This window comes from Manacus vitellinus, unplaced genomic scaffold, assembly GCF_001715985.3.
Source record: "Manacus vitellinus isolate BGI_N305 unplaced genomic scaffold, ASM171598v3 scaffold_9_pilon, whole genome shotgun sequence".
Taxonomy (NCBI): domain Eukaryota; kingdom Metazoa; phylum Chordata; class Aves; order Passeriformes; family Pipridae; genus Manacus; species Manacus vitellinus.
The window spans coordinates 477,436-504,350 of NW_021940917.1; the positions used below are offsets into that span (position 1 = coordinate 477,436).

A 26,915-nucleotide genomic window follows, 5' to 3' on the forward strand; every position below is an offset into this window, starting at 1 on the left:
GCAAGTATAATTCAGCATTACACACGCAAGTGGACCACTCTCAAGATTTCAAGAGCTTGTGAAAGTCCAGAAACAATCTAAACACAAAGCTTATAATCATGACGGAAATTCACATGTATTTGACTTGGCTAGCAAAAACTTTTTTTGCCAGATAGATCCTTGGAGTGAATAACATCAGGTTGAAAAGCAGAGGATCCCTTTTGGATGCAGAGCAGGAATAAATCTGTGCAGTCACAGCACAAATGTAAACATAATATATCCATAATTACCACAATCGCTACACAGCAAAACAAACACTGCAAGGAAACGAAGAAAATCAAACTTTTGATCTCTCCCTCTCTTTATGGAGAGAGATATATAAAATATGAATATATATGTACACAAAAATAAAATCAGGAACATGTTTCTACTGCAATACAGCGTAACTACAATAATGATGTATACTGATTATAGATCCACCTGCTTAAATTCCCCGTTTTATGTATTTCCAGCTACCTATTATGATACTAATTCTTTCCTATGACCAGCAACAATTACATTTTAACAGCAACACAACTTCTTCCATGGCTACACCAGTGCGCCATGGGCAAAAAATAATTTCATTTGCCTCAAAGAACAGGATGTTTCCCCATTTCCTCTTCTTCCACTGCCATCCGGTGAGTGTTCCATATTCGTATTAAAATTAGACTTAGGGAGATGAGTACTTACTAACTGGAAGAGTAATAGCAATATGAACATTACAGTTTTATGTAGAAACCTTTCCTATGAAATGTTGATAACTTTTAACTGAAATGACAGATCGCCGTTCTACAGTAAACAGCAGCAAGTATATTTAGATCTCTGCACATAAGTGTCATTGTTACAGACATCAATAAAAGTGTAAACCCCCTGACTTTTAGAACAGCACATGGATCTCCTGCACTTCTGATGAACACTACAACCAAGGGCCGACAGCATTCTGCCATTCTCGACAAGCAAAAGGTGGTTTAACAAGTAACTCAGTACAAATGGAGCCCTGCTAGAAGAAACTCCCAGCAAAACATCATGACTTAACAACACACACAGCTACTTCATTTTACTGCACAGTCAGCTCCAATGTCTTGTTTGATTCCTCCAAATCTTAGGCACCCGACCTTCAGGAACACACAGTCCCTCTATAATTATTCAAAGTTAGATGAAAACCATTCTCTGTTCATATTCATGGGGGAGAGACTCATAATCTCAGTATTTCAACCAACTTAATAAACGTAGATATTCCAGAAAGTATGTCCATGCATACATTTTTACTCCTAGTGGGACTCCCTCATGAAACAACAAATGGGGACTACTTGTTTGTAGCTGTTATGATTTTGAAAATAGAAAGATATTTATCTGTGAAACACAATTCAATCAATTCAATTCCAATGCTTGGAATTTTCAAAATTTAACAGAAAAAAAAAGGTTAACACTAATGAAGATAATATTAATTGAGAAATAGCAGTTTTGTTTAAATCACTAAAAATGAATTCATTAAAAACTGAACTATGACCAGAGCTTGCTGTCTAAAAGGTACTAAAAGCTTGTATTAGTGCTTTTAAACTTGGTTCTGTTTTATTTTGGTGGTTTGTTTTTTGTTTTGTTTTGTTGGTTTGTTTTTTTTTTAATTCAGGAACACTACCTCTTAGTCGAGAAGCAAATATTTGGGTCCAGAGTAATTCTTTTTGTAATTTTGTACTCCTGAAAAAGCTATAGGTGTAACATATATGGAGGACAAAATAACACTAATTTTATCTCAATTATATGCAAATAAATCACATTCAAAAAAAGTGTATGCAATAAATATGCAATATATGAAGGCACCAAAGAAGATTTAATGGAAGTAATTTGTGAGAAGCTTGAGATATATTATCAATAATTTACTCCATTTTGATTTGGATCACTCACTTATAAATTATATAAGCAATTATATTTATACTATTAATATATGTGTATATATATTTATTACGACTTTTTAAAAAAACCTCTTTTTTGTGTGACATTTAAACTTAGTTACTCTTCTAAAAAGCTGAATAAACATTGTTTAGAGTATCATCATAATGCAAAGTTTTAAATAAATTAAAAAAACCCCAAAACCTCCATATCTACACTGTATTGTCCCTCAGCCTAGAACACAAACACACTGGGGTGATTAAAAACAGTATAAAGAAGATCATACCAAAAAAGCAGCTAGACTTCTCGGGGGAGAATCCCAGTCAAAGCAACTGCTAATGTAGCAGATGGCAGTTACGAGCGCCATGATACAATGCTTCATCCGGATAAAGTTCCTTAATAGTAGCTGTTAAAAACATGAAAGAATAAAAATATTTCAAAACCCCAAAAAGTTTCAGAAAAGGCTCATGCTTACAATAATTTCATTCTTAATTTCTTAATTAAGGTGAAGACAGAGAAAATAACAAGCTCTCTAGTTCACAAATTGAGTAAGTTAGTTTAAATTCTCTGGCTTGGAAGAGAGAGAATTTGTTAGTTGTGTGAATTGGTATTTGCTGAATTTCATTTTAGATGGTACACAAATTGTCCAACATTAAAAAGCCACTTGCAAATTTTCATAAATTATTTTGTTTATTAAATTTCAGTTTTATTAAGCCTTTCTTAACAAATGTTGGTCTCTCTTAATATAAAGGTGTTGCAGCACACTAACCCAAAACCATGCAAAATTACTGCTCTAATCTAATTAAGATCATCTGTACCCTTTAACATTTGTAACAAATTTGTCTGCTCTCAGGTATTTTGAAAAACTGGGTTTAAGTATCTACCAAACTAACTTTAACTGCATTCTTCCAAACTACAAGACATAACAGCTCTAGGTTTTGATTCAGGAAATGTACTTAAATCCTCCAAAATTACTTCACCCTCACCCCAAAAAAACCCAAACCAAACTAAACCAAAACCAAACAAAAAACCCCAAACAAACAAAAACAAAAAACAAACCAATGAATTATTTGTGTACTGATTTGCATAGAAAATGATCACTCCTCCTGCCATCTGCAAAAGTCACAATACTATTTTCTGTTATGAAAGTGGGAAGTATTAATGTTGAGCAAAAGGTCTTATTGCTTCTTTGCTGGGAAAGGAGAGCGAACTGTAGCTCTGGCAATTACATTATTCTCAACAGTAAAGAAAAATATTTTGCCTCTTGAAATGTTTTTTATGAACTATATAAAAACCTGATGTAAAACTCATCCAGCACGTAACTTAAACTATGCTCAAGTCTATACGTTTTCATCAAAGTAAAAGTCAGTTCTGAGACCTTTTCTTTTTCACTGAAAACAACAAAAATCTTGTCCCCACAGCCCAACTGAAAGCCCAGCTCTCTCCATATAAAATACATCATTTGTGGAACAGGAAAGCTGAATCAAAAGTAGTTCAACTGGAGAAAAACATGCGTGTTTAAATATTCTTTACCAAAATGTTAAAATTGTATGTAGCAAAAATATCCAGAGGAAAGAGTCCAGACACTTCCTATCCCCAGGACTCTCTGTAGTATAAAGTGTTTTAGTCTGCTTTCACCTTTCATTCAAACCGTATTCAACTAACTTATTTAAAATTTGGCTAAAATAATGCTGAAAGACTCTTTACCCTGCAACAAATGGAGAACTTTCAGGTCAAAGTTAACAGCAAAAATTTATGCAAGACTTAGTTTACATGCACCTGGGCGATAATCTGATATGTGTGGAACCTGCTGGTTTCAACTGTGTTCTTATTCATGTATTTCATGGAAATTAAGCCACAATTTATAGAGGAGACACAATAAACCCATGTATTCTGTTTCTGCCTTCTCCAACCTATCATATTCTTTTGTAAATATATAATGAAAATGTTATTCTTTTCTCTCAGTAGTATGATGCCAGATATTTGGACGTGCACACTTGATATTACGGATTTTGGAACAGATTAGTGTTTCCTTACTCTTTACCTGTTTAGACAGTCTGTCTTCCTCTTCAATATACTTCTGTTCTTTAGGCATTAAGGTTCTTATGCTGGCTTTCACCTATGCATTAAAATGTGAGTCAGTATTTCAAATTTACGTGCTCCTTACTAATAACACATACTTTAATTTGCAAAAATTACAACATTTCAAAGTCACTGCTGCCAAACCGCAACACATAAGTTTACACAGAGACAAGAGTTGCTGCTCCCTACATTAGCAGCAGCAGCAGCAACAAAAAGAGTGGGTGTGCCAGGCATTGGCAGAAGAGTATTCTGTAGTATACATCAAGGTTTAGAGAAAATGAGGAATGACAGAAATTCTCTACAAATCAGGAACAAAAGCTCTCATGAAACTGAACTCTTTAGCAGTACAAAAAAGCCAAAGTTAAGACTTACAGCATTAAAAATCACATCTATTTCAAGATAGATGACCCCCTTTGTTGGCCCTGTCAGCTGCTTGTTTTTCAAGACGTAGGCTTTCTGTTCACCATTTTGAATCTGCAGGAAAAGGACATGACAGCCGTCTGTCTCGCAGTCTCCACTGAATACACCCCCCCAGTGACCCCTGACCCCCAGCTGCTGAAACTGACACAGAACCCAAAACAACTGTGGCAAGTCTGACAAGTACCTGTTCATTACCAGGACCAAGTCTGTCAGGAAAAATTAACTATCATGGGATTCAACATGGCCGTGAATAGAGTATGTTAAAATTTTAGTGTTCTTATTACAGACCTTGGTTGAGAAATGACAGATACAGAGCTGCAAATTTATTTTTTTTTCTTCCTCCCCCGCTTCAGCAGACAAAATTCAGTGGTATGTCAGGTGAATGAAACTTACAGACAGCAGTGGTATAGCAACTTTGCCTAGAAAGTCAGCACTTCGATCGCGGTCTTCATCGTAAACTGTCACTTCAAGCACCGAGTGGATGTCTTTTATATTACTACAAAGGAAGTAGTACACACAGTGGAGAGAGGAAGTGACTTACACCAGCAAGTACTAAGGACAAAAGTGCGAAAGGTTAGCACAAACAGATACCCATCTATTTTTCCAAGCCATGGAGGAGAACAGAACTTAAGTAAATGAGGCCTCCCTGTGTATAACCCAAATGTGTTCTAAGAGCTGAAATGATTGCGCTCTCTCTCTCTCTCTCTGTAAGGCTTTCCCAGCTGAGGTTTGCTTTAAATCTCCTACCTAGGGTTTGCACCGCATGACCTGCAAGGACCAGCACTGGGGGATTTACAGCCCCCAGCAGCAGGACTGAGAGCTTTTAAAGGCTATCCCTTAAACACTGCTGCCATTGCTGCGATTCTTACTGCAAATACTGTGAAATCTGTGGCTTTGTAAATGGAAACAATTACAAGATACAGGAGCATATCCTTGCACTGAAAACAAGCTCTTTATTTCTGAAATCCTTGCTTAATTACAAATATACAACAGTCATTACAACAAATAAAGAACCAACAGTAGGAAACAATTCATTTCTCAGCTACTACTGAGGCAAAAAAGCCTGCAAGCTATTAAACACTCCACTGCCATGCACTAGAACGTTACTGTACATTGTAAACTCTTGAGTGAAACATTTATATTCCTTATTTGGAGAAAAAGAATTATTTGAGAGAACTCATTTTTGATCGAATGGCTGAACCAGCAAACACAAATTCAAGCAAAGCAGTTTAACTGCAGTAAAATCTAAGCCTCCAGATGAGGGATTGCTAGCCCAAAAATTAATTAACAAATCTGAGGATAAATATAATATTCAACGCAACTACACACAGAAAAAAGGCCTTAAAGGCCTTCAGAGGTTTTCTAATTGATTCCTGATTAGTCTTTTGTCCTCTATAAATCCAGGCAATTCCTTGAGCAGAGAACACTGCTGAGCATTAGAGGATGATTAGTTATTGGCTCTATTAGTATATAATTAAAAATAAATTAATGAAGAATTTAACATGGTTTTGCAGATACAGAAATGAGAACAACAATAATAAGCTGTTGAAAAGTACAACTATTGAGATTTTTTTTTTTTTGTTCTGAATTCATTCTTGAGAACTCATTGCAGGTCAAAAAAACCTATGGATGCCAAATATATGACTGACAAATTCAGAGGGGAAAAAAGTTAAATTCACACTGAATTTTAAGATCAAGGGCAAAATATAGCATTTTCATTTATGATAAAGTGAAGTAAGTGTACACAAAGCTAAAGCTTCTACTGGTTTTGCAGAGGATTGTTAGCTGATTTCAGCAGCAGCGCGACCTGGAATGATCAGGTTTTTTCTACTCATTGGTGTCACATTGCAGTCAGATAGAGAGAAGAAGGGAGAAAAAGAAGGCAACTGAGCAAGACAAATAACAAAGACATTTTGTTTGTGGAAGACTTTTTTTCTACTTTGCCAAAGCCTTTTACTGTGTTCAAAGTAACAGAAGGATAAAACCCCAATAGCATCACTTCATGACAAACTAAATATTTTAGACTGCATTTTACCCAACAGCTGCATTGTACTAGTACTATACTAGAGAGTATTGTGAGAAGTGCAGTTGTTAAATGAAAAGAAGTGGAAAGTATTTGATCTTAATTCAGAGACTTTTAGAATTTCTAACTTTATACAACTGACTAATGTTTTTTAAAGTTAACAATCCCATTTTAATGAAGGTCATAACCACAGTATCTTTTTTTCCGTCTCAGAACTTCAGGGGCAAACCCATCACACCGGATTTGGTCCTTGAAACTCTCACTGAACCTAGCAGGAGTCTGGAGTGCTTAGCACTACATATAGCTGGTTTCCAAGAAACAGATCTGGCTTTTTAACCTTTAAAATGATACCACTGCTCTAATTTTTTTTCATGTTTTTAATCTTCAAAAAAGTATTCAGATGTTTAGTTTAGAAATATCAGTATGTTGTCACTATTCTTCTTCAGAACCACTAGTAGGTATTCTCTTCAACGCCCTCCCCTCTAAAAAAATCCACCCAAAACCCACTGTCCTCTTTCCCAATTCAAACACCCACTGCACACCCCTCGCCCCACAAATCCAAACACCTACAATGTGAAGATTTTGTTCCATTCTGGATTGAGGTTCTTGTAGATGGTATGTGTCAGCAATCTGTCATTGTTCAATTCAACTACACAAAATGGGTCACTTTTACCTATAAGAGAAAATTTGGAACAAAAATTATGAACTAAGAAAACACATGATGAGCAAAGTTTAAATAAAAACTAGTTTGGCTTTTTTTTTTCCTTCTCCAAAGTTGTACTGTAATTCTCTTAAGAATTAATTCAAGGAAGTCCTATGGTCTGGATATTCAAGATATTCAAGAGGCCCTCATCTCCTTAATCTATTAACATTCTTTGCTAAAAGAACAGATTTTTGTCTTAAAAAAAAATTTAAAAAATCACTATACAGATTTTTCTGATAAAAAACAGCATGTTCCTAAAAGATGCCAAGCACCCTTCTGAGACAGCTGAGAGAACTTTACTTTAATGGTGCCCATACTCCACTGACTGTAATGATAACACAGAGCATTTTGATATGAAAGAAATGTATTATTTCATATTATTTGTAATAACACAGCACCAATCAGAGTTATCAAAAAATTACTTCTTTCACATTATACAAATCCTCTCCCCAAAATCAAGGAGTCTTTAAGACAGTCTCATATAAAAGCTTAACACCAGAGAAAGTGGGCAAGTACAAATAAACAATGCAATTATATCAGCTGGAATGATAGGCTGTAGTCTCAGCACAGCAGAAGGTCAAACATGGTTGAGACTAATGTATACATTAAAGAACAATGAAGTAGCTTTGCATATATTTACAAAAAGGTCCCTCAGCATGACCACCACCAGAAGACAAAGTATGAAGATGCTGCCTTGAAAATGTAATAAGTGATAATGGAAGCAGGATAATGGAAATGGTTACGGAGGTTTATCTTTTTTTTCATCTATAGAAAAAAAATCAGGAAAGCAAGTGTGCTTGTGTGTGTGTGCTTAAATGTGAAATAAGCAGCTTATAGCAAAAGACTGCAGGTGAGCAGTGCTTAGATACTGAGCAGAGAGCAGGAAAAATCATCCTGACTACAAGTTTCCTGGTAAAACAGGAAACTTACACTAAGTTTTTTCAAGGTTTGTATTTAGAAAGGTGCCATGGTTTAAGCCCAGACGGAAATCAGGCTCCATGCAGCTGTTCCCTTCCCCCCACTGCCTCAGGTGAGAGAGACAAAACACAAAGATTACGGGTTTAGATAACAATTTACTGGAAACAGCAATGAGATAAGAAAACGAACAGTAACAGCAACAATACTAATAACAATAGTGAATAGAAGAGTGATTATATGCAAAATGCTCACCATCTGATGCTCCCTCCACCACTTTTTTTTTCCCAAGCCCAAGATAATGAAAAACAATGGCAGACAAACCATTTGTGCCTGTGTTTTTTCCCCCAAACCCAGGACAATGAAACAATCACAATGCAGACAATCCCTGCCGTTGGGACCAGCACCACCCCACCACTCCACTTGCTGTCTGCTCCCCTGAGAAAGGAAAAAATGGCCGTGGAACATCCATGCACCCCCTTTTTCCCACACCCAAAGCCACACCCTTTCTTCTGGGAAGTGGGAATCCCTGACTTCTACTTCCCCGCCTTGGCAACAATGTGCATGGTATAGAATAATAACTATACGGGCCTGCATGGCTCCAGGCTCTGCCCCTGCCCCCCCATCCTTGGCTGAAACTAGGACAAAAGGATAAGAAGAAAAGTAGACAACTGAATCTGATGCTTAACAACAGCCTGGCTGTTTAAAAAGGAACTCTCCGAAGAGGGAGGAAGTAAAAGGCAGCAAGATTGGTATTTCCAGGGTTTCAGGGCACTCCTGAAATTTCCTGGAAGGGTAAGAAGGTGTTGTGAGGTAAACCTGAGGAACGGCTATGATGTAAAGAGCAGTAATGAAAACATGAAGGGCATAGCGGGAAGACAGTTGCAATAAAGAGGCAATAAAGGGAAGAAATCACAATGTGGACTAAATTATTTAACTCATATTTCAAATTATGATAGTAATGACAACTGTATAAGTGCTGTCCAAAACAGAGAGACACTGTCTTTCTTACCTATTTTTATTTTCTTCAGTAAGTAAAAGGAGTAACTTTTGCCTTTGGCACAGAATACAAGTGTGTACACAAAATTTTCACATAAGGCTACAAATACGTAAGTAGAAAGTCGAACAACAAACTGCTGCTCCCTGGACCCAAGGGAACTCTGCTGAAAATTAACAACTGAGTTGCATACTACAGCATGGCTTGCTCTTGTCTCTAGACTTTCTCTGGGCAGTAAAGTGTTTGAAAGGTATTGAATGTTAGCACTGGCCTTCCACAATCAAATCTAGGACACTAAGCATCTGTATTTCATAATGTCTTCCATAACTCCATATTAGTTTTTCATGCATTATAAGAAGCCATAAATTGAGTAGCTAAATTAATGGGGTTATTTAATGATATTAGGAGGCACATAATTTGTTTCATACCTTATACAAATGACAATGAAATCAATATTTAGACAAAGATGTCCAGGTATCGCATCTATGAAACTGCAGTTTAATGTGCATATTATTAACTTTAATGATAAAGAATAATTGTTTTAAACACATTGTGAATTACAGCTGATGTTTACCTTTTCTAGAAAACAATATACTGCCGTTTCCCATTTTCTTGAAAAATTACTCATTAGTAAGCAGAGATGGATACATCACACTTCTCAATGTTCTCCTACTTCTCAAGGCTAAAAGGTGGTAGGAAACTTACACAATTCATATTATTTGAGTTCTGTAGGTTTCAGTATTTGAAAAAGAAATATCCAGAAGATAGTTAAAATAACAAGGCAGTGCTGACATGGCAGGTAAACTAATTTATCTCATTTTTTAAAGTATTATCAATCATATTGGCACATGGTGGTACAATGTGAGTTGAGCTTATGAATTGTATACAGATACAAGAAAATGCACTGCAGCATATACAGGCCATCTTCTACAAACAAAGAGAAGGTATTTACTACATTTATTTATTTTCTGCACCTACTGGTATGTGCTTTTTCAATGACTCTTCTTATAGATTTATATGGATATCAATCAATAATATGTAACATTAATTACAGAGCTCCTCAATCAAACCAAAAACAAATGGTTTCCAGAAATGAAAAAATCCCTCAGTCACAGTCAACGTTTCATGCCTCCTCCCCCCACCATTTGAAAACAGTTCAAGACCAAATATGAATAAAGGCAATATCATGAAATGGTTCAAGGGAGGGTCCAAATATCATGGCTAACAAATAGAAGCTTCAACATCTCTGCTCAGGAATATTGGTTTTATCATATAAGAAGGCTCTGAAGTTCCCATAGGCAAAGCCCTTCACCATTGCACATGGGCACTTCTTCCATATGCTAAAACACTCAACTAAGTTTGGTATCTGAAAGGCAACACTCTTTGCTGACATGCTCAACATACAGTATGTGCAGACATTATTAGGATACTAACTAAAATAAGTGAACATGATCCAAAAATGTACAAAGACTTGGTGAAACTCATATCCATCTGTCATCTTTCAAGTTCTCATTATTAGAAACAATAACTGCAATCTTAACTCTCACTGACAGCCTTGGCAACCTGCTGCACTGTGAGAGTATTCAAAATAATGGGATTGTTCCCAATGAAAGCCTTAAGAGGGCACTAAAATATTAAAATGTGTCCTTAGGTCTCCTTGGTTCCTACGACGACCAAAAAGATCTAGCATCACTATATTATTCAAACCCAGTCCCTTAAGCACAACACATACTCTAACTAAGGCAGCCTCAGACAACTTCTGTCAGGTAACGTGATGAGCAATTTCAAACAAGAGATACAGAAATGGTTTTCCTCATTTTTATACGAAAGAAACACATGTTCAGAAAAGCATATGCTCTCCATTTAGTTTTTCTAACAGTACACTTATAAACCTCTGATTGGACTTGTGCTGCCTATGCTCCATTACATCATTCTATATTATGCTGTCATCACAAGTATGCTTTTCACTACAGACTAAATCACAACTGTCATATATAAGTGTATATAACCTGACACATGTCAAGAAAGACTACCCAAATCTCTGTGGCTACTGAGGATCTTCCAATTAGCAATCCCCTCATCCCCTCTCCATGTCTTAAATAGGCCTCCAGCTACTATTCCAGTGACTTCAGAGGCACTTAGCTATTGATCAGGTGGACATCTACAAAAAGCTCCTGTGCTTGGCACTATACATGGGTAAGATAACCACCACCTGCATATGGCATTTAAACATTAAAAGCAGGTTCCCAGTAGCACCAACATGATCACTTCAAATTCTGAGTAATCCCATGACCTCAGTGGGACTAAGTGCTAGTATGCCTACCAACATTTGAAGGAAATAAAAGTAGGTAGTAAAATAAATAAAAAGTAGGTAGTAAAAAACAAAGTACATCTTCCCACTTACTGAAATCAAACCTGCAGAAACCTCAATATACAAATCTCATTAATCCATTCTGTTGCTGTGATGTCGCATGCTTTTTGGACTCTACTTGTACAGTCCTAAGGGCTCCTGAAATTACAGAAATGAACTGCTAATTTACATAATATTCATAATTGGAAGGGAAAGCAGCATCTCTTTTGGCAGATCTCCCTCACTCTTTTCCCCCTTTATCCATTACAGAAGTGGATTATCTAAGAACGTCCTCTAGAAGAAGTTTTACTTTGTAATGTATGCTAACACTGAAAAGAAGAACTACTTATCTTTTGAAGCTTCCCATTTTATGCCACACATTGCATCTAGTTCAACAGATACCCTTGTCTGTGCTATGCTGTATTGCATTTAATGTTTAGACAGTTCCAAGACCAGAGCACAAACTGAGATTACCTTACTTAGATCTAACTTAGACAGCACTGTGTTCCTCACATTGCATGTGATGCACACATTGAAATTATAGTCATTTACTTGTCACCTTATTTCTTAGAACTACCACATGCTCCTGGATGAACACCCATAACCTGAAATCAGCCCAACTCTGCAACAGAGGACAATCAGGAACTATAGATGTCTTATTTGTTGTTTGCTTCAAAACTGAAAGTCCTCCATAGCCCAGAAAGTCCTTCACAAATGAATCAAAGTCAGTTCAGAGCTCAGATTCATTATCTGTATCTCAGAAGTTTGACCACCAAAACATTTTTCTCCTGCAAGTATATAAAATTCACTTTTTCATCATGAAAAAGATAACTAACCAGTGATTTATAGAAGCAACTTTTAATTGCTTCTCAAAATATTTAGAAAACCAAAACAACAAAACCTTACTCTCCACACAATTTTAGCTTCTGAATTCTTTTCTCAAGTAGCTACAGAACCATCTTGCCTGTGTTTTTTCACTTGGAAAGGTTTGGGAAAGGCCCTTTCCATCAGTTCAAACACCACAAAACTTCCACAACTGTAGATCAGCTAGCTCTTTGTGCTGGAACTCATAAGCAAGCACCAAACACACTAGGTGACTTGTGAACTCTGGTGAAATGATGGTCATGGGCTGGTGGACCGGTCTCTGACACACGCCACTGCAGCCTATCTGCCAGGCTGGAGGTGAGCTGGACTCTGTCCAGTCTAGAGAGCAGCTACAATAACAAACCGTCCGGTGTTATTTCAAATTCACTACAGAAGTAGTGCTTTATCACAAGAGATGGTAGAGACGTGACAAAGCAGATGCAAGGATCTTTTATTTGTATAATTATGAACTTTACCTGAATGTTACAGCTGTCAAACTGTAATATGACATAATTCATATTTCTGGGCAAGTTAAATAGATCCGTCCTTCAGTGGTCCCTGAGGGGAAAATTGTCCAATATAAATCTTGGTAAACTGTTTTCCCTGAAAACATTAATTTTGGGGCATAGCATTTCTTCCAAACAGAAGCTTCAATTCAACACAACTGTACTTTCACACTCACTTCCTAGCTCCACTTGTACACAAAGCAGAGCTTTTCCTTGATGAAACGCTATCAAAGCTTAAATTCACATTTCTTGTTTACTGGTTTTGTACAACTGCGATGTCCTTTTATTATAAAACTCTATTAAATGCATGCATTTGTCTCCAGAAAACTGCATGTCATTTGCATATTATTCAGTTAATATTGTAAAAATTGAGACTTTAGTAAACAAAAATATGGAAACATCCATATTTTATGCAGTAAGATGATTCTCTGCTTTACAGAGGAAAAAACCACTTGTGTACAGTAATAAACATCATGCTTTTCTGTTTTCAATCACTGAAATCCCAGCCTTTAGGAAAGAAAATGAAAAATTAGAAACACCATCAGCCACGGCAGAAAGACTCTGTCTTTCTTAATTAGAGCTGCCATGGAACTACCATGAATGCAATTGCTCTTCAGAGTAGATGCAAGCAAAGAAGCACATGGCAGACCTATCTGTCCCCTGAAAAAGTTATTGCACTTCATAAGTGTTAACTCACAAGGGACAGCAAATAGCATGGGGCTAGATACCCTTGAGCCTTGCAGAGGTACTTCTACCATGGCTTTAGAAAACATGCATTGCTAAAGTATATCTCCGGGGACAAAAATAATTTCCTAATTTTGCTGTTTCAAATGTATTCTCAACAAAAGGAACCAGATGGCAGGCTAAATATAGATTGGCACTTAACATCTACCTGCCACTGATCAGTCTATAAAGTTACATAAACTGATAGAAAGCCAACTTCAGCATTAGCTAGACCATGAATCAATGTAAAGCAGATTTCTAACCTTATTCTAAACTAAATATTAGATGAAATTTTGCATTATTGAAATTACATTATCAAAACGGAACTAAAAATGTTTTGGACAGTTTAAAAGCCTAATAAGGGATTTCAATTCCATTTCTGCTTTTATAAGTCAAGTTCTCACACCATGACCTCATGAAATTCAACTAACTTTAACATGGTTAAGAAAGCCAAAATATTATTTGAATATTTCATAGGCTATTATGGTCCTCTCCTACCTCTGGCCATGCCTATCCACTACGGATCTAAAAGAAAAACAGTAAAAAAAGGCCTTTATTTTTTTGGAAGACAAGACAGCCAGTTCATGACTCTGGGGGGCAGTGCCACTCATGCAGACGCTAATGTCACTAATGTTGTTCCAAGCTCCCTGCCAGCCAGCTGCTTGCAACAGAGCAGTCAGTCTGACCTTTGGCCAGGAGGAGGAATGGCTCAATAGCATGAGAAACTGCCTTATCTAATGGATTAAGTACAGGACCCAAGCCAAATGCCAGCTTTGAGAAGGATTTGCTCTGTTGGCCTTAGCCAAGTCAGTTAACCTTTCTTAGTTTTCCATCTTTAAAATGGAAATTATAATTCCACTCTATCTGTGCTGCTGCAAACATGTTGCAACAGACTGATATAATGAATGCCTGAGGTGTCTTACCAAGCAAGGTAGTGTAGTGCCATAACCAAGTTGAACTCATCTCCACAGAGTATTTACAGAAAAAGAAAATTTAATAATCACAAGATATCCTTTCAGTGTAAATTTAATTGTAAATGCTATGGTTACAAAAAATATCTTTTAATAAAATGTCTTTTTAAAATATCTTTTAAATCCTAATTTTGCCATTACTATCCTAGAAATGGTACTTGAAAAAACACTAGTTTTGCAGTATGTGATAATGGACCGAAGTCTTCAGGCAACCTATATTACAGGACTTGGTGACACTTTATCTACCATAGACAGATAAAAGTCCTGCTCATCTACTAGATTTCCATACTTAGCGGAGATAGTTCAAGTGTATATTGAAATATGTTTGCCTCTAATTGACAGAGCAAATTACTTTTGGAACTGTATTTCCAAAGGGCCACTGAAAATTTATTTCTTCAATTTTACATGCATGGGCTTCCATACCTTTGTGTACTCTGATATTTCCTAGCATCAGAAGAACAATTTCAAAGATGTGATGTTAAGACAGTTTAGCAGAACAGATTTTAGAAAAATCATTTACATTTTGCACAATTAGCCATCTTGGTGTCTTCATCATACTTTCAAGTACTGTAATCAAAATTTTACATGGAATTTTCTTAGAAGAGAGGTTGAATTCCAGAAATAAAACTGGAAAAAAAAAGAATAAAACAAAAATCTAACTAATTTTCTATGCTTAGTTTCTACTTTTCAGAGGAGGAAAAGCCTGAAAATTTCGACTGCAGACCTAAATATCACAGTAAAGTCCATCTGATATACCAGGTTCTGAAATTACAGTACACAGAAAAAATGCAAACAATTGATTATTAATGAGGTCAGAAATACAAATAAATTCACTTTTAATGAAGACTGGAGACACAGTAATCAAAGTGTTAAAAATTCATTTCATGCACATCTCATTTGCCTCTTAGCTGATATTTACCACATAATTCTGTGAGAAAGTGGAGGCCTAAGATGCTCCCGATAAATGTCTCAATTAATTGTACAGAGGTAGCCCTCTTTGAGCTGAACCAGAGCTGTGAGCTCTTTATTAAAAGCACTATTCGGTAGCCTGTAACCTTGTTCCTTGACTCCTCTCTAGTTTCCAATTTAAACAAGTCCCCATGCAGCCCACTCTAAAGGGCTTTGTCTCCCTGTCATTGTTATGAGAGCCGAGGCATCCTGGAAGTGTGAAATCAGACCTCATGAGCTGAACGGTTCCCCAGGGAACGCCAGACCATGCAGAAGGTCAAAGTCATGGGCTGGACCATCTGAAAGCGTCTGATCGGTGGTCTGTGACACAGCAAGAGGGATGGGGGTAGGGGGAGAGGGGAGCCAGGGGCTAGAATTGAACACATCTTAATTAAAGCCCAAAGGCAGCAAAATAAACTGTTTTCTAGGCAGGCCATCTTATGGAGCTTGGGTTTTGCTCTGCTAATCTGAGTTGCTATTATTCCTTTAAAACACAGCACTTTTGCTGGAATCAGTCAAACCTGTGGTAGATCTTTTCCCATACTGCTTGCTTCTCATAAGGCAGAGATTTTGAATTTTGTTTTGTGACACAAGGAAAAGGACGGATGCACCTGCCCCAGTAAAGGAGATGCAGGCACTGCCTTGCAAAGCCAGCAGCCTTTGACCACTTATACCCAGCTACGCTGTGAAAGGAATACATGTATCTGACTATTTCCTAAACCTAAACTATGTTACGGTAAAGAGCCTATTGCTTTCTGAAATTTGTAGGCCTTAGGTGAAAGCCATATGTATAATGTCAGAAGCCAACCATCATGATGAGTCCATTATACTTTAGGTTTTACTGCATCATCAGAGTATTTCTTCATGTCATTATAGGCACAGCTCCTATCCTGCCAGGACTCCACAAGCTGCCAAATCCTTGAGAAGGTCTGCCACAGAAAACACAAGTCAGCAAAGATGTAGGGAAACAGAAAAATATAACTTCTCATAGCTGAGGATTTAGGGAGAAAACAGCCATGCATTGAATAGCTAAAACACAATGGAAGATTCAACTGAAAATTTCTTCTCAGAGCAAGAAGAAAAAAGTAAAGTCCATGCTCAACATCTTTCCATTCATTAGATTAGAGTTCCAAATAATCACACTAAAATATATGTAATTTTGAGGAAGGTGTATTTGCTGTGACTATAATTTCCAACAGAATGTAATTTTGCACTGGTGGAATCCAACTGGTGGAAAATTGTGTTTAGACCATGGAAAGACACTGTTTTCCTCTGAGAAAACATCCTCACAGACCCAGCAATTCCCCCAAAGGCCCCAGTCCTGAAAGATGCCCTGTTCAGCTGTTCCCAAAATCAAGGTGAGCTTTCAAGCACCAGTGGGGAATCTCTCAACCCCTCAGTGGTCCTTCCTTTAAAGCCTAGACCTCTTTGTGAGTGGGTCGAGTGAGAAGTCTGACTGACTTTATTTTATACTGGGATATTTTTAATACCCAGTTATAGGATGCTCCAGTAGTGCCCCATTTCAAAACTGGTAGTGCCCACTTGCTCCCCTGGTCACAATTCAACTGAAATTTCCACTTACTCTGGCTCCCTATTCAATGCATGTGTATGTGAGGAGGCTTCTAAGCTTAGGCCTGAACCACCACCCTTAATCACTCTCCTTTCAAAAAAAAAAAATCTGTACTAACTTTAAAGATTTGAAGTGCACTGTCCAACACCAGACTATTGAAATTGGAGAAAAAAACTGCCCCGGCTATCAACAGTTTATTAGGGGCTTAACTGAAGTGACCTACTGTAGTAGCATTCAGTTGAAAAAGGCTATGAGCTTTCTGACAAAAGGAGAAGAATTGAGGGTTTCATTAAAAAGTAATTTGTGTTTTTTACTCATTCATTCAACAGGAGTCTCAATTACTCTTTATTCACACAGAGTTAATACAGTATTACAATGCTGCTCGATGAATGTACAGTAACAAAAGAAAAATTTCATGTTTTGAAAGGGAAAAAAAAATCCTTGCAACACTGATGACTACTTAAAAGACTACAGAAATCTTTTTCTGTCTGTGCTTATGCTTAATGATGGAATACTAAGGATTTTAAGAATCTACTCAGCTCAAACTAATAAAATTTGATTTATTACTTCACATGAAAAGATTCCTGGAAGTGAAATGGGATGCATTCAGCAGGAAGGAAGCAGAGCAAACCACACAGATACTATACAGTTGTTCTAGCGACTTTTCAGACTCAGGGACAAAAGATTAACTCTGAAAACACAACACAGTAAGAAAAGCAAACTAGTCCTTAGCTTGTACTCAAAGAAGCAGTCCTTAGTGGTGTGAGTAACACCACTGATGGCAGCACTCTCCTTACTGACTAGTAAGTATTGCTTAGTTGAGTAAGGGTGGTGGGTCAAGTTTTTACAAAATTTCTGCTAACATGATTTACTGACAATCACCAAATAGCTACCTTGAGTTATTTCTCAATATTACTATTGAAAGTTTAATTTTAAATGAATGATTTGTACATACCAACAAGTTACTAAAAACAGCTATAAATTATTACAGTAGATAATAAACCCCCTTTGCCCTCTTTTCAAAATGCCAGGTACTTTTGTCCAAAATACATAATGATTTCTGTCACATCTGAAATGTGCAGCCATCTTAGTATCTGCTGTATAAATGCTTTTTCTTATTAAAAACCAGAATATTTTGTTATTATAAGACACGGGAAGATACTGAGTGTTCTTCCCCTTCTTTCTGATTGTCATCCTAAATGCAATGTCTGAAAACTTTTGGTAGCTCTGTACATCTTTAATTGAATCAAAGTAATTTCCAAAACAATTGTTCAACCAGCACAAATAACATGCTCATTTGAAAAAGTCGAAGACTGAACGAGATGAGGGACTGAATTATCCCATTTGCCCCTGAATAACTTAATCTCTCTCTCTGTTCAGACCACATTGGATTATAAGGTCAAAGCATAGTGAGGAATCTTTAGCAGCATTCCTCCAACCTCCCCAAAAACAGAATCTGTAATTTTGTGTGCCATAAACTGGATCAGTTTCAGCAATAAAATATTTCCACTGTTACCTTGTCTGAAATCCTGGTAGTCATGCTAATTATCAAAAAACTATTGAAAGTGAATAAGTTGTTATGTAACTGCATCTGCTCCCATAACAGAACATTTATGCCCTAACAGCAATTAAACCAGGTAAGTCTAGCTTCCTTTTATCTTCTTTTTTTTTTTTTTTTAAAGCAGAGATGGCTGTTTTCTGATACAGATGCAGAAAATTTTGCTGCATTCAACTTGTGCAGCACGAAGGTGATTGTACTTAGAAGAGCTAACTTTGACATTTCTGGAGAAATATGGCCAGTATGGCTGAAATAATTTCCCTTTATTGTGAAAAGTTAAATGTCATATTAACTATTCAATTTATATCACATAAAATGGAGAATAGAAAAAAAATTGTTTTCCTTCTTGAAAAGATAAGCGGTAGCTACAGTAAACTGCATGTACTTGAAATGTCTGAAACCCACAGCAGGCTTGCTAAACATCTGAAAGATATCAACTGGTTCTTCTGGCAACAACTTTAAAGCAGTATCTAAGTCAAGCACCTTTCATTTGCCTTGTCCCTTGGAATTCAGCTTCAATGTTGATAATTTTGTATAGTTTCATCTACTAAGAAAAAGAAGGGTTTTCTATGTAATTTTTACAAGGTCTCTGATGGAGAAAAATGTGTATTTTGCCCTTATGAGAAATAACCTATTTAGGGCTATGCTATCATTAGAATGACTTGCTACCTTGCTTACAAAAGTTCTGTTTGCTTGTGTTTAAATTTTTTCATTAATGAGCAAAAAGTGAAACTGTGCAAACAGAATATAATGTTTATAAGAGCTTCTGTTTTAAGCATTTTTTTTTCCATTTCTAAAAAGACCTAGTTTTACTATGGTATTTACTGTCACAGAAACTAAATGAATCCTTGCCTGTGACATCAGCTGCCATCAATGCCTCTGCCCTGATGACCTTCACCTGAAGAAATCCCACATCGCTGATGTTATGGAACATCATCATTGGACTCTAAAAAATAATAAAAAGAAAAATAATTCTGGATTGCAAAAAAGACAAACCAAAAGCAAGATTAATAGTCTCCTCCCTAGCCCAGACACGAGTTTCTATGTAAATATGTCCATGTATTCAGACTTTTAAATATTATTCTCTGAAGAAGTACAGTTGTCAGCATTTCTTTCTGTATTTTGCAACTTTAACTTATTAATGAAAAATACAAAGGAAAAATTAGAATATTAATTATTATATCTAACATTAATTCTAGTGAATCAATCCCCTAATAGTATATGAACAACTGTACTTCAAAATTTGAAATAAGAGCAGTGAATTAACAAAATTAACACAAACAATAAAAATATTCTTCTCCCTGAATTATTTTGCAAAATCTATGTTCACATTTTCTTTTTGATGGTTCCAATAATATCCTAACAGTGACCTAGGGCCAATATAGTTGTTTTGTAGTTGACTATTATAGACAAGCTTGCATATAACATATATGCCTATATACGCTTGCAAGTAACATGAGCAAAAGCAATCAAGAGACAATAACAACAACTTAATAATTTTCATAATAATCACATGCAAAAAGGATAAAAAATAATTGAAGTAAGTTTCAAATTAAATGGTAAAAAGCTTTTACCACAAATTATAATATTTCTTTAGTACAAATTTCTTCAACATCTATGTATATTAAAAAGAAAAAACTTAAGAGTAGACTAACATTTGCATTTATTCATCTAACACAGATTTAGAAAGCTGATTGAAAAGTATGTTCTGTTGCTGCTTTTTTTCTGAATAACAAAACCTAACAAACTGCAAGTATTGCACTAATTAGGTGTGACAAGCTATAATTCCCAAACTCTAATTCTGAATATAATTTAAAATTTGAAGAATTTCAGATGTTAGAACACTGAATGCAACTTTGAATATGTAATCCATTAATAACTAACCTAGCTTTACAATTCAGTTTGATAACCTAGGAGAGGATCCCAAAGTATAGGATTAAATAGTAAAATTATGGATTGCAAATGTATTTAAAACCATATACAAACATCGCTTAATTTTTGTTTGTTTTGCAAGTCGTGTTTATAAATACTAGCACATATCTTTATTTCGAAATCTGGACTAATGCATCTAATGCCTGCCATCTTTCCTAAAATTTTAATGTAGTGAAACATTTCCACTGCCCATGACAGTGTCCAAGTTTCCATAAAAAGCAAACACCAGGTAAAACACCATCTCAACAATTCTTTAATTTATCACTAGGCAAAATTAACTGTTTGGAAAACCAGAATAAATAACATCACTAGATCTAAAAACCACACATGTTGCTTAAATGAAATAATAAATGCCAGCTTGCAAAAAACCCCAGCATGTTTATCCATAGACAAACTATCCATTAAGATGTTAGACATATAATAAGCATCCCTGTCTATTACTAAGAGAATTTTAAGAGATAATTTACAGTGATAATAATTTTAGAAGCCCCAACTGACCATTTACTGTTTACAGTGAAGATCTGATCTTGCTATACTGAACTGAGAAATCCACTCTACTGTAGTAGCCCATGTTACATACATACAAATACATGTATGCAAGTTATCATGGGATAACAGTTAATAAATTTTTACCTATTTTAAGAAGTAAATCATCATAAATACGACTTCAAAATACTGATGGTCAACTTTAATCAGCACACACTCAAACCCTTGCTTATGTGCTTACAAGCTGAGGGTGGCAGAGATGGTGTTACAGATAGCACTGTTATAATTCAAAGCATCTTGGCACTGTCCCTCCTTTATAACAGTAATGATCAGGTTTGGTTTCTGAAGCTTCTTATCAGAACTGGTACCACAGAGATAATGCTGGTCTAATACTGTGATGAAAGTGAAAGAATTTATAAAAATATTTCCACATTCTACACAAGTTTCTCAATGACCAAACAAACACCAAGCTGGAGAAATAAAACAAAGCAAAAATCAAACACAAAGCAAGACAAGTGACTGCCCCCACTTCCTATGATGCCAAACAGTCCCCTTTTTCCAAATCCTGGTAAGCTCACTCCTCAGAAAGGCAACAGTGCTGTATTTCACTTTGCCACCTTCGTTAGAATCCCACAGAATAATTATTTTTGAACTTTTAGTTCCAGCAAGTCAGCTGCCTTAGATTCATTCACACATCATAACTCTGCTGAAAATATGATGCCACAGCAGAGGCTCCAGGAGAAGCCTATTACTTTAATACATTACTTTAAATACATAACTTTAAGTAATGATTTATCAGATGATATTCTGTCTTCTTATTTATGATTATTGTTGAAGATATCAAAACCCACATGGTTTCTGAAGCCTCAGATTTCCATAGCAGAGGAATCTGTGATTTGCTGGGAATCTTTTCAGCCCTCAATAGATGGGAAAAGATTGAAATGCTCTGGAGATGAGTCCTCTTTATTTTTTTAATGAAAGGCTGTATAATATATTTTCTGTATGGCTGCAGCAGCTGTCAGGGAGAGCATCTCAGTTCAGCTCTATTATGGGAGAAGCAATACTCCATCCTATGGCATCAAGATACACTAAGGGGCCAGTACTGATTGACAGCTTGTCACCATGACGTCTTATTCCATCTCTGTTATGGAGAAAATTAATGTCACACCACCAGCCTTATGACTCGCTGTCATCTTAGAACTGCTCACCTTTTATCAATGCTCTAAATAACATTTCAAGCCCATCGTCTCACAGTGGACAATCCGGTCAAGGGACATTAAATCAGATGACTGTGAAATGTCATAATAAAAATGGAATGCTAACAACTTCTCTAAACTAGCTCCTCTGGTTTTTAAACTGTGACAAGGGGGACCCTGGGTTCAGCACACCAGTTCTGAAAAGGTCATACAATCTCTCTTGGTCTGTACCCATTAATGCGTCCCCCTCTTCACCCCAAAAGGAATTAATCTTTTCAGGCAATTGTGGTAAAATAATGGTTCAAACAATAATGCCTGTTTAATTTGTAAGGCTCTGATGTTCAGCTACAAATGGTTAAATGACAGTAATAGAGTAATTTTTTAAGGCTATTTGATCTGATGGCAAGGTCAGCTCATTAACTGTTTTTGGCTGCAGAAAGGGTGCAAAATACATTTCTCTAATGGAAGCTAGATTTTTTTAAGAGGACAAAAAATAAAACCAAAAATACAGCCATTCAGTGGGGAACTGTAGGTCTTGCTAATTGCACATGTTGCCCTTGTATTCATTTTGAAGTGGAGATATGAATACCAAAGACAAACTGAACATCAGTGAAAATAAACTACTTGAATAGTGTTAACCCTGGTAATTTCTTTCTTCTGCTGGTCATTTTAATAAAAACAGTAGAATTTATCCAAAAGGTATGTAGAAGCCACAATTTTCAGAAACACATAATGAGAAATTCACACCTTTGGAATACGAATACTATCCTAAAATATCAACGTTTTCAAACGCATACAGCAATGTAAGAAAAGACACATATCGATGCATATGCAAGAAACAGGAATAAAGCAGACCAATATTATTACACATAATTATGCTTTACACTGGGGACAAAAAAATGAGAATTTAAGAAAACTGATTAATAGTACACAGTCGTAACTTGTTTCTGTACTGCTACTGAAATAATCAAAACCATCAGTATCACTTGTCTGCCATATCACCACACAGAATAATCCACAGAAACAGGGTATTGTTGCTCTCGGTAGCAAAAACTATGTCACCTCAAAAACATATCCACTGGAAATTTGTTCTACTTATAGATATTTATTCTGACAACCACAGACTGTCTTGGTGGATTCCAAAATGTGCAATAACTCTCTTAATTGCAATTATTTTTCAAAGATGGTGGACAATACCTTAGCTTTCAGTTCACTTAGGAATATTATATTTAGCCTCTCTAAGTCACCTCTATTAAACTGCGTTTATGATAACACTATTGGTGTATGAGTTGTACAAGCATTAGCAGACAGCTGATTCAGTGGAGATAGCCAGAATAAATTTGCTGAAGCCACATCCTGCTAATCTGTTTGAAGAATATTGTACAGCATTAGTACTAGCACTTCATGTTATCTGCACAGCCTGATAAGGTACATCTTTATTAAATTCAGTTATTGAAAGGATGTCAGTCATGGAATAGGAATATTTTAAAATCTTGGAAATAAATTAAGCAGCTCTTTGTTAGTCAGAGCTTGGTTTAATGGCTGAGTGTCTAGAGAAGCCTTTCTAAACACCTGGCAGCATTGTACAATAAAAGCTTTGTAATTGTAAGTGGAAATAGCATGTTTTTTTTCTTTCTTTCTCCATGCATAGTGAAACAGTTACTTTTAGGGATTCAGGCACTAGCAAATGCTGGAGTAAGAGCTCCCCTCTCTGTTGCTTTGATAAAATTACAAAGATACTGTGTAATGTGAGGATGCTGGGAAATGGAAATAATTTGCTTCAGAATATTTTGAAATGGAAATACTGTTTAAAACAATTAGTTTGACAATATAAAATACTGCCTCAGCCTCTAATATGAAGGCAAAAAAAAAGTTTTCTTGCCTTTTAACAGATGTTCAAAAAAAGCTGTAAACTACTGGCAACTCAAACTATTTGGCATAAAAAATCACTAGAAAGTGTACATTTGCTGAGTGACCCCTTACTTTGGGCCTAGTAAAAATTACGTGCAAGGCAGTAAAATTAACTTCCTTACATGACATCTTATGTCATAAACAGTTGAATTACCATGTAAAAAACACTTTACTGTATGAAGAGCATTTGTAGCCCTCTTGATGTTACCTGTACCAGCTGTAACTATTTCTGTATTAGTAACTGATTTAAATTATTGTCATTGGCAAGGGGTTCTTAGAATATAAGAGATATATTCAGATTTTTACCCTCATGATAGTTATTTTTATATAGGTAAACATTTTGCAAACAAAGGGTGAAAGAGAACTTCATACATATCTCTTCAGTATCTCCTCTCGCTCCTTCTGGTCCTCCAGGGAGTTAACGGAGAGGTCAGATATGGTGACTGCAGCTGAGGCTGTGAGAGTGACCAGCAACACCAGGTATCCCTCTCCCTCCTCTAGTGGCATCTCCAACTTGTGGGTTTGTTCTTTACTCAGGGTCGACAGGTCAACCTGGCATCTAGAAACACACATTCTGAATCAGCATGTGGTTTTCCTTACATCAAACAAGAGCACATTGGCTTACCTGCATTCAATGGACAAAAAAACCCGAGTAAGTAGAAATTCCCTCCTAGCTTCTGGAAAAAATTCTAAATTTATCTTCAGCTTTAATCCATGCTGCTTTTTGGACCTTTTTTTTTTCTTAAGGCTACACAACCTGTTTTGAAGTGAACAATAAATATTAAAAAGAATGTACAGACACTAGAGATAAGATTAGCTAACAGGTCTTACTCAAACACAAAGAGAATTTCAAAAAATTCATCTTCGAGTGCAAATTTTACTTTTAATTAAGTCTCTGGTATAAATATAAAACATAAGTTTTGATGTGAACATTTTTGATACTGTTCATCTAATGATAGTAAAAATCTTTTCTTAAAAAAAAAAAGAAAATCTGTGTGGATTTAACTGTGATGGCATTAAGATGACTGAGCATAGAAAAATTCAACTTTAGCACTACCTGAAAAGCTCAGCTCTCTTGCAGTAAGCTGTGTGTGGCTCAGGGTCAAAGCTTCATGCAGGCAGCCAGGATAAAATCTGATGCCACAACCCCGTATATAATAAGATGTCTCACTTTGTAATGAGCAGGGACTGCTTATAACTGCGCAGAGTGGCTGAAGTCAATCCGCCCTGCTTGATCCCTTTCTGAATAACTCTGGCTGTACCATACACTGAACTAATGAAGAATGACTCTATACATTCCAGACAGCAGAAACAGCTTCGCAATGTCTTTAGAAATACAAGGCAAAGCATGGAAAGAAAAACAGTATCACTGCTACCAAAGAGTTGACCATAACCTTTTAAATAAAACAGTAATACCTTAGGGTAAGTAATTAGTGCACAGCTTAGAAGTTTTAATATTTTAATTTGTATAACGTACAAGTTTCAACTTTCCTAGACTGCCACTCTGAGTGTGTATAGAAATTCAGTGTCCATGTCAATGTAATGCCAGCTTGCATTGCACAGAAATTTCTATGAAAAAGCACTGTTTGGAATACTTACAGCATCCCAAGATGAGTTTTGCCAAAACACATTATTCTAAAAACAGTAACAATACTGAAATAAAACAAATGCGTATATTCTATATCTACTTTAGCCACTGAATATTCTCCTTTCAGCTGTGATTATTTAATGTGACAAGCTGGCATGTGACGTACTATTTGCCACTAACTCACTAAACTAAACATCTAGCAAACTCTTTTAATAAAATGTCAATTAATTTTGAAGAAAAAATAATGTGGTCACCACAGGGTCAATAAACTGAGAAAAAGGTGGCAGACATGAATAAATAGTCATTTAAGGACAAGAAATAGTCCATTATGAGAATAAATGCAGCCTCATAAAATGAGCATTGTGCTATCATAAGCAGATTAGATTTGCTACAGGAAAACTGTCTTTTATTATTTTAAAAACATTTACTGTCTGTTGTGCAGTTGTCTAAACTACTGCAAAGCTCATATGGTAATAAGGTTAAATTATCTTACAATGAAAAAATTTCTAACTTACGTAGTATTCTGAGCTTAATGTTTACCTTCTATTTTGAACCCTTCAGATGATAAGGAGTGAGAAATTAAATTAACAACAGTAAGGAAAAAAAAAGCTATTGCTGTCAATGCAGGCTGATGGTCAATACAAGTTTTGCATATGTACACAGACTGTCCAATTTTTGTTTATGATGCAGGGAGAAATATAAAGCCTCCTTAAGATAAAAAATATTATAATCAAGCATTCAAAGCTCGAGGAGGTTAAAATACTCCTGGTCGTAAATATTCTTTGATAATTTATTTCAAAACAGATATCCCTCAAAAGTAGGGCTCAGCAACAATATTGAGACTCAAACCAATAATCATTTAAAGAACCAGTCTAAACTCAAAGTCAGTAAAAGAATCAGAAAGTCATTATGATACTAGTAATGCAGAAATAATCCAGTCCTCACTCAAAAATAGGCAACAATAACTAACCCCTCTGGAGAAAAACCCACCTACATTCACCAGAAAAATGTAATAAGTGTTAAATTTCAGGGTTTACATCAGAGCTACAGATACAATTTCTCTAATTCCTGAAGTTACAAGACTTTTGCAACATTATCATGTTATTTTTTATTTAGGCTAAAAGAAGCAACTGACAATTCAATCTTATCTATGCTCCTTTCCTACAGCTATGAAATTCTCCTAATAGCAGAACAAATTACCTGAGAAGTATGTCTCTATCGACTGCTTGATAAATCTCCATGAACAGTCCATCACCAGCTTGTT

The 26,915-nt window shown here is 36.0% G+C and overlaps 1 protein-coding gene across 6 annotated transcripts in view; it reads right to left on the reverse strand.

Annotated features, from left to right (window-relative positions):
* Positions 1-26,915, reverse strand: part of MCTP1 (multiple C2 and transmembrane domain containing 1) — a 173,818-nt gene that overhangs the window by 86,629 nt on the left and 60,274 nt on the right. For all 6 annotated transcript variants that reach the window (XR_003916400.1, XM_029965414.1, XM_029965415.1 and 3 more), the window contains 7 exons: positions 24,436-24,622; positions 19,391-19,484; positions 7,004-7,106; positions 4,804-4,906; positions 4,363-4,464; positions 3,953-4,027; positions 2,195-2,314 (listed from right to left, as the gene is read on the reverse strand). Coding sequence is in view for 5 of the 6 variants with exons in the window: in XM_029965414.1 (XP_029821274.1) it covers positions 2,195-2,314; positions 3,953-4,027; positions 4,363-4,464; positions 4,804-4,906; positions 7,004-7,106; positions 19,391-19,484; positions 24,436-24,622 (784 nt within the window). In the remaining variant the exon portion in view is untranslated. The remainder of the gene's footprint in view (positions 1-2,194; positions 2,315-3,952; positions 4,028-4,362; positions 4,465-4,803; positions 4,907-7,003; positions 7,107-19,390; positions 19,485-24,435; positions 24,623-26,915) is intronic.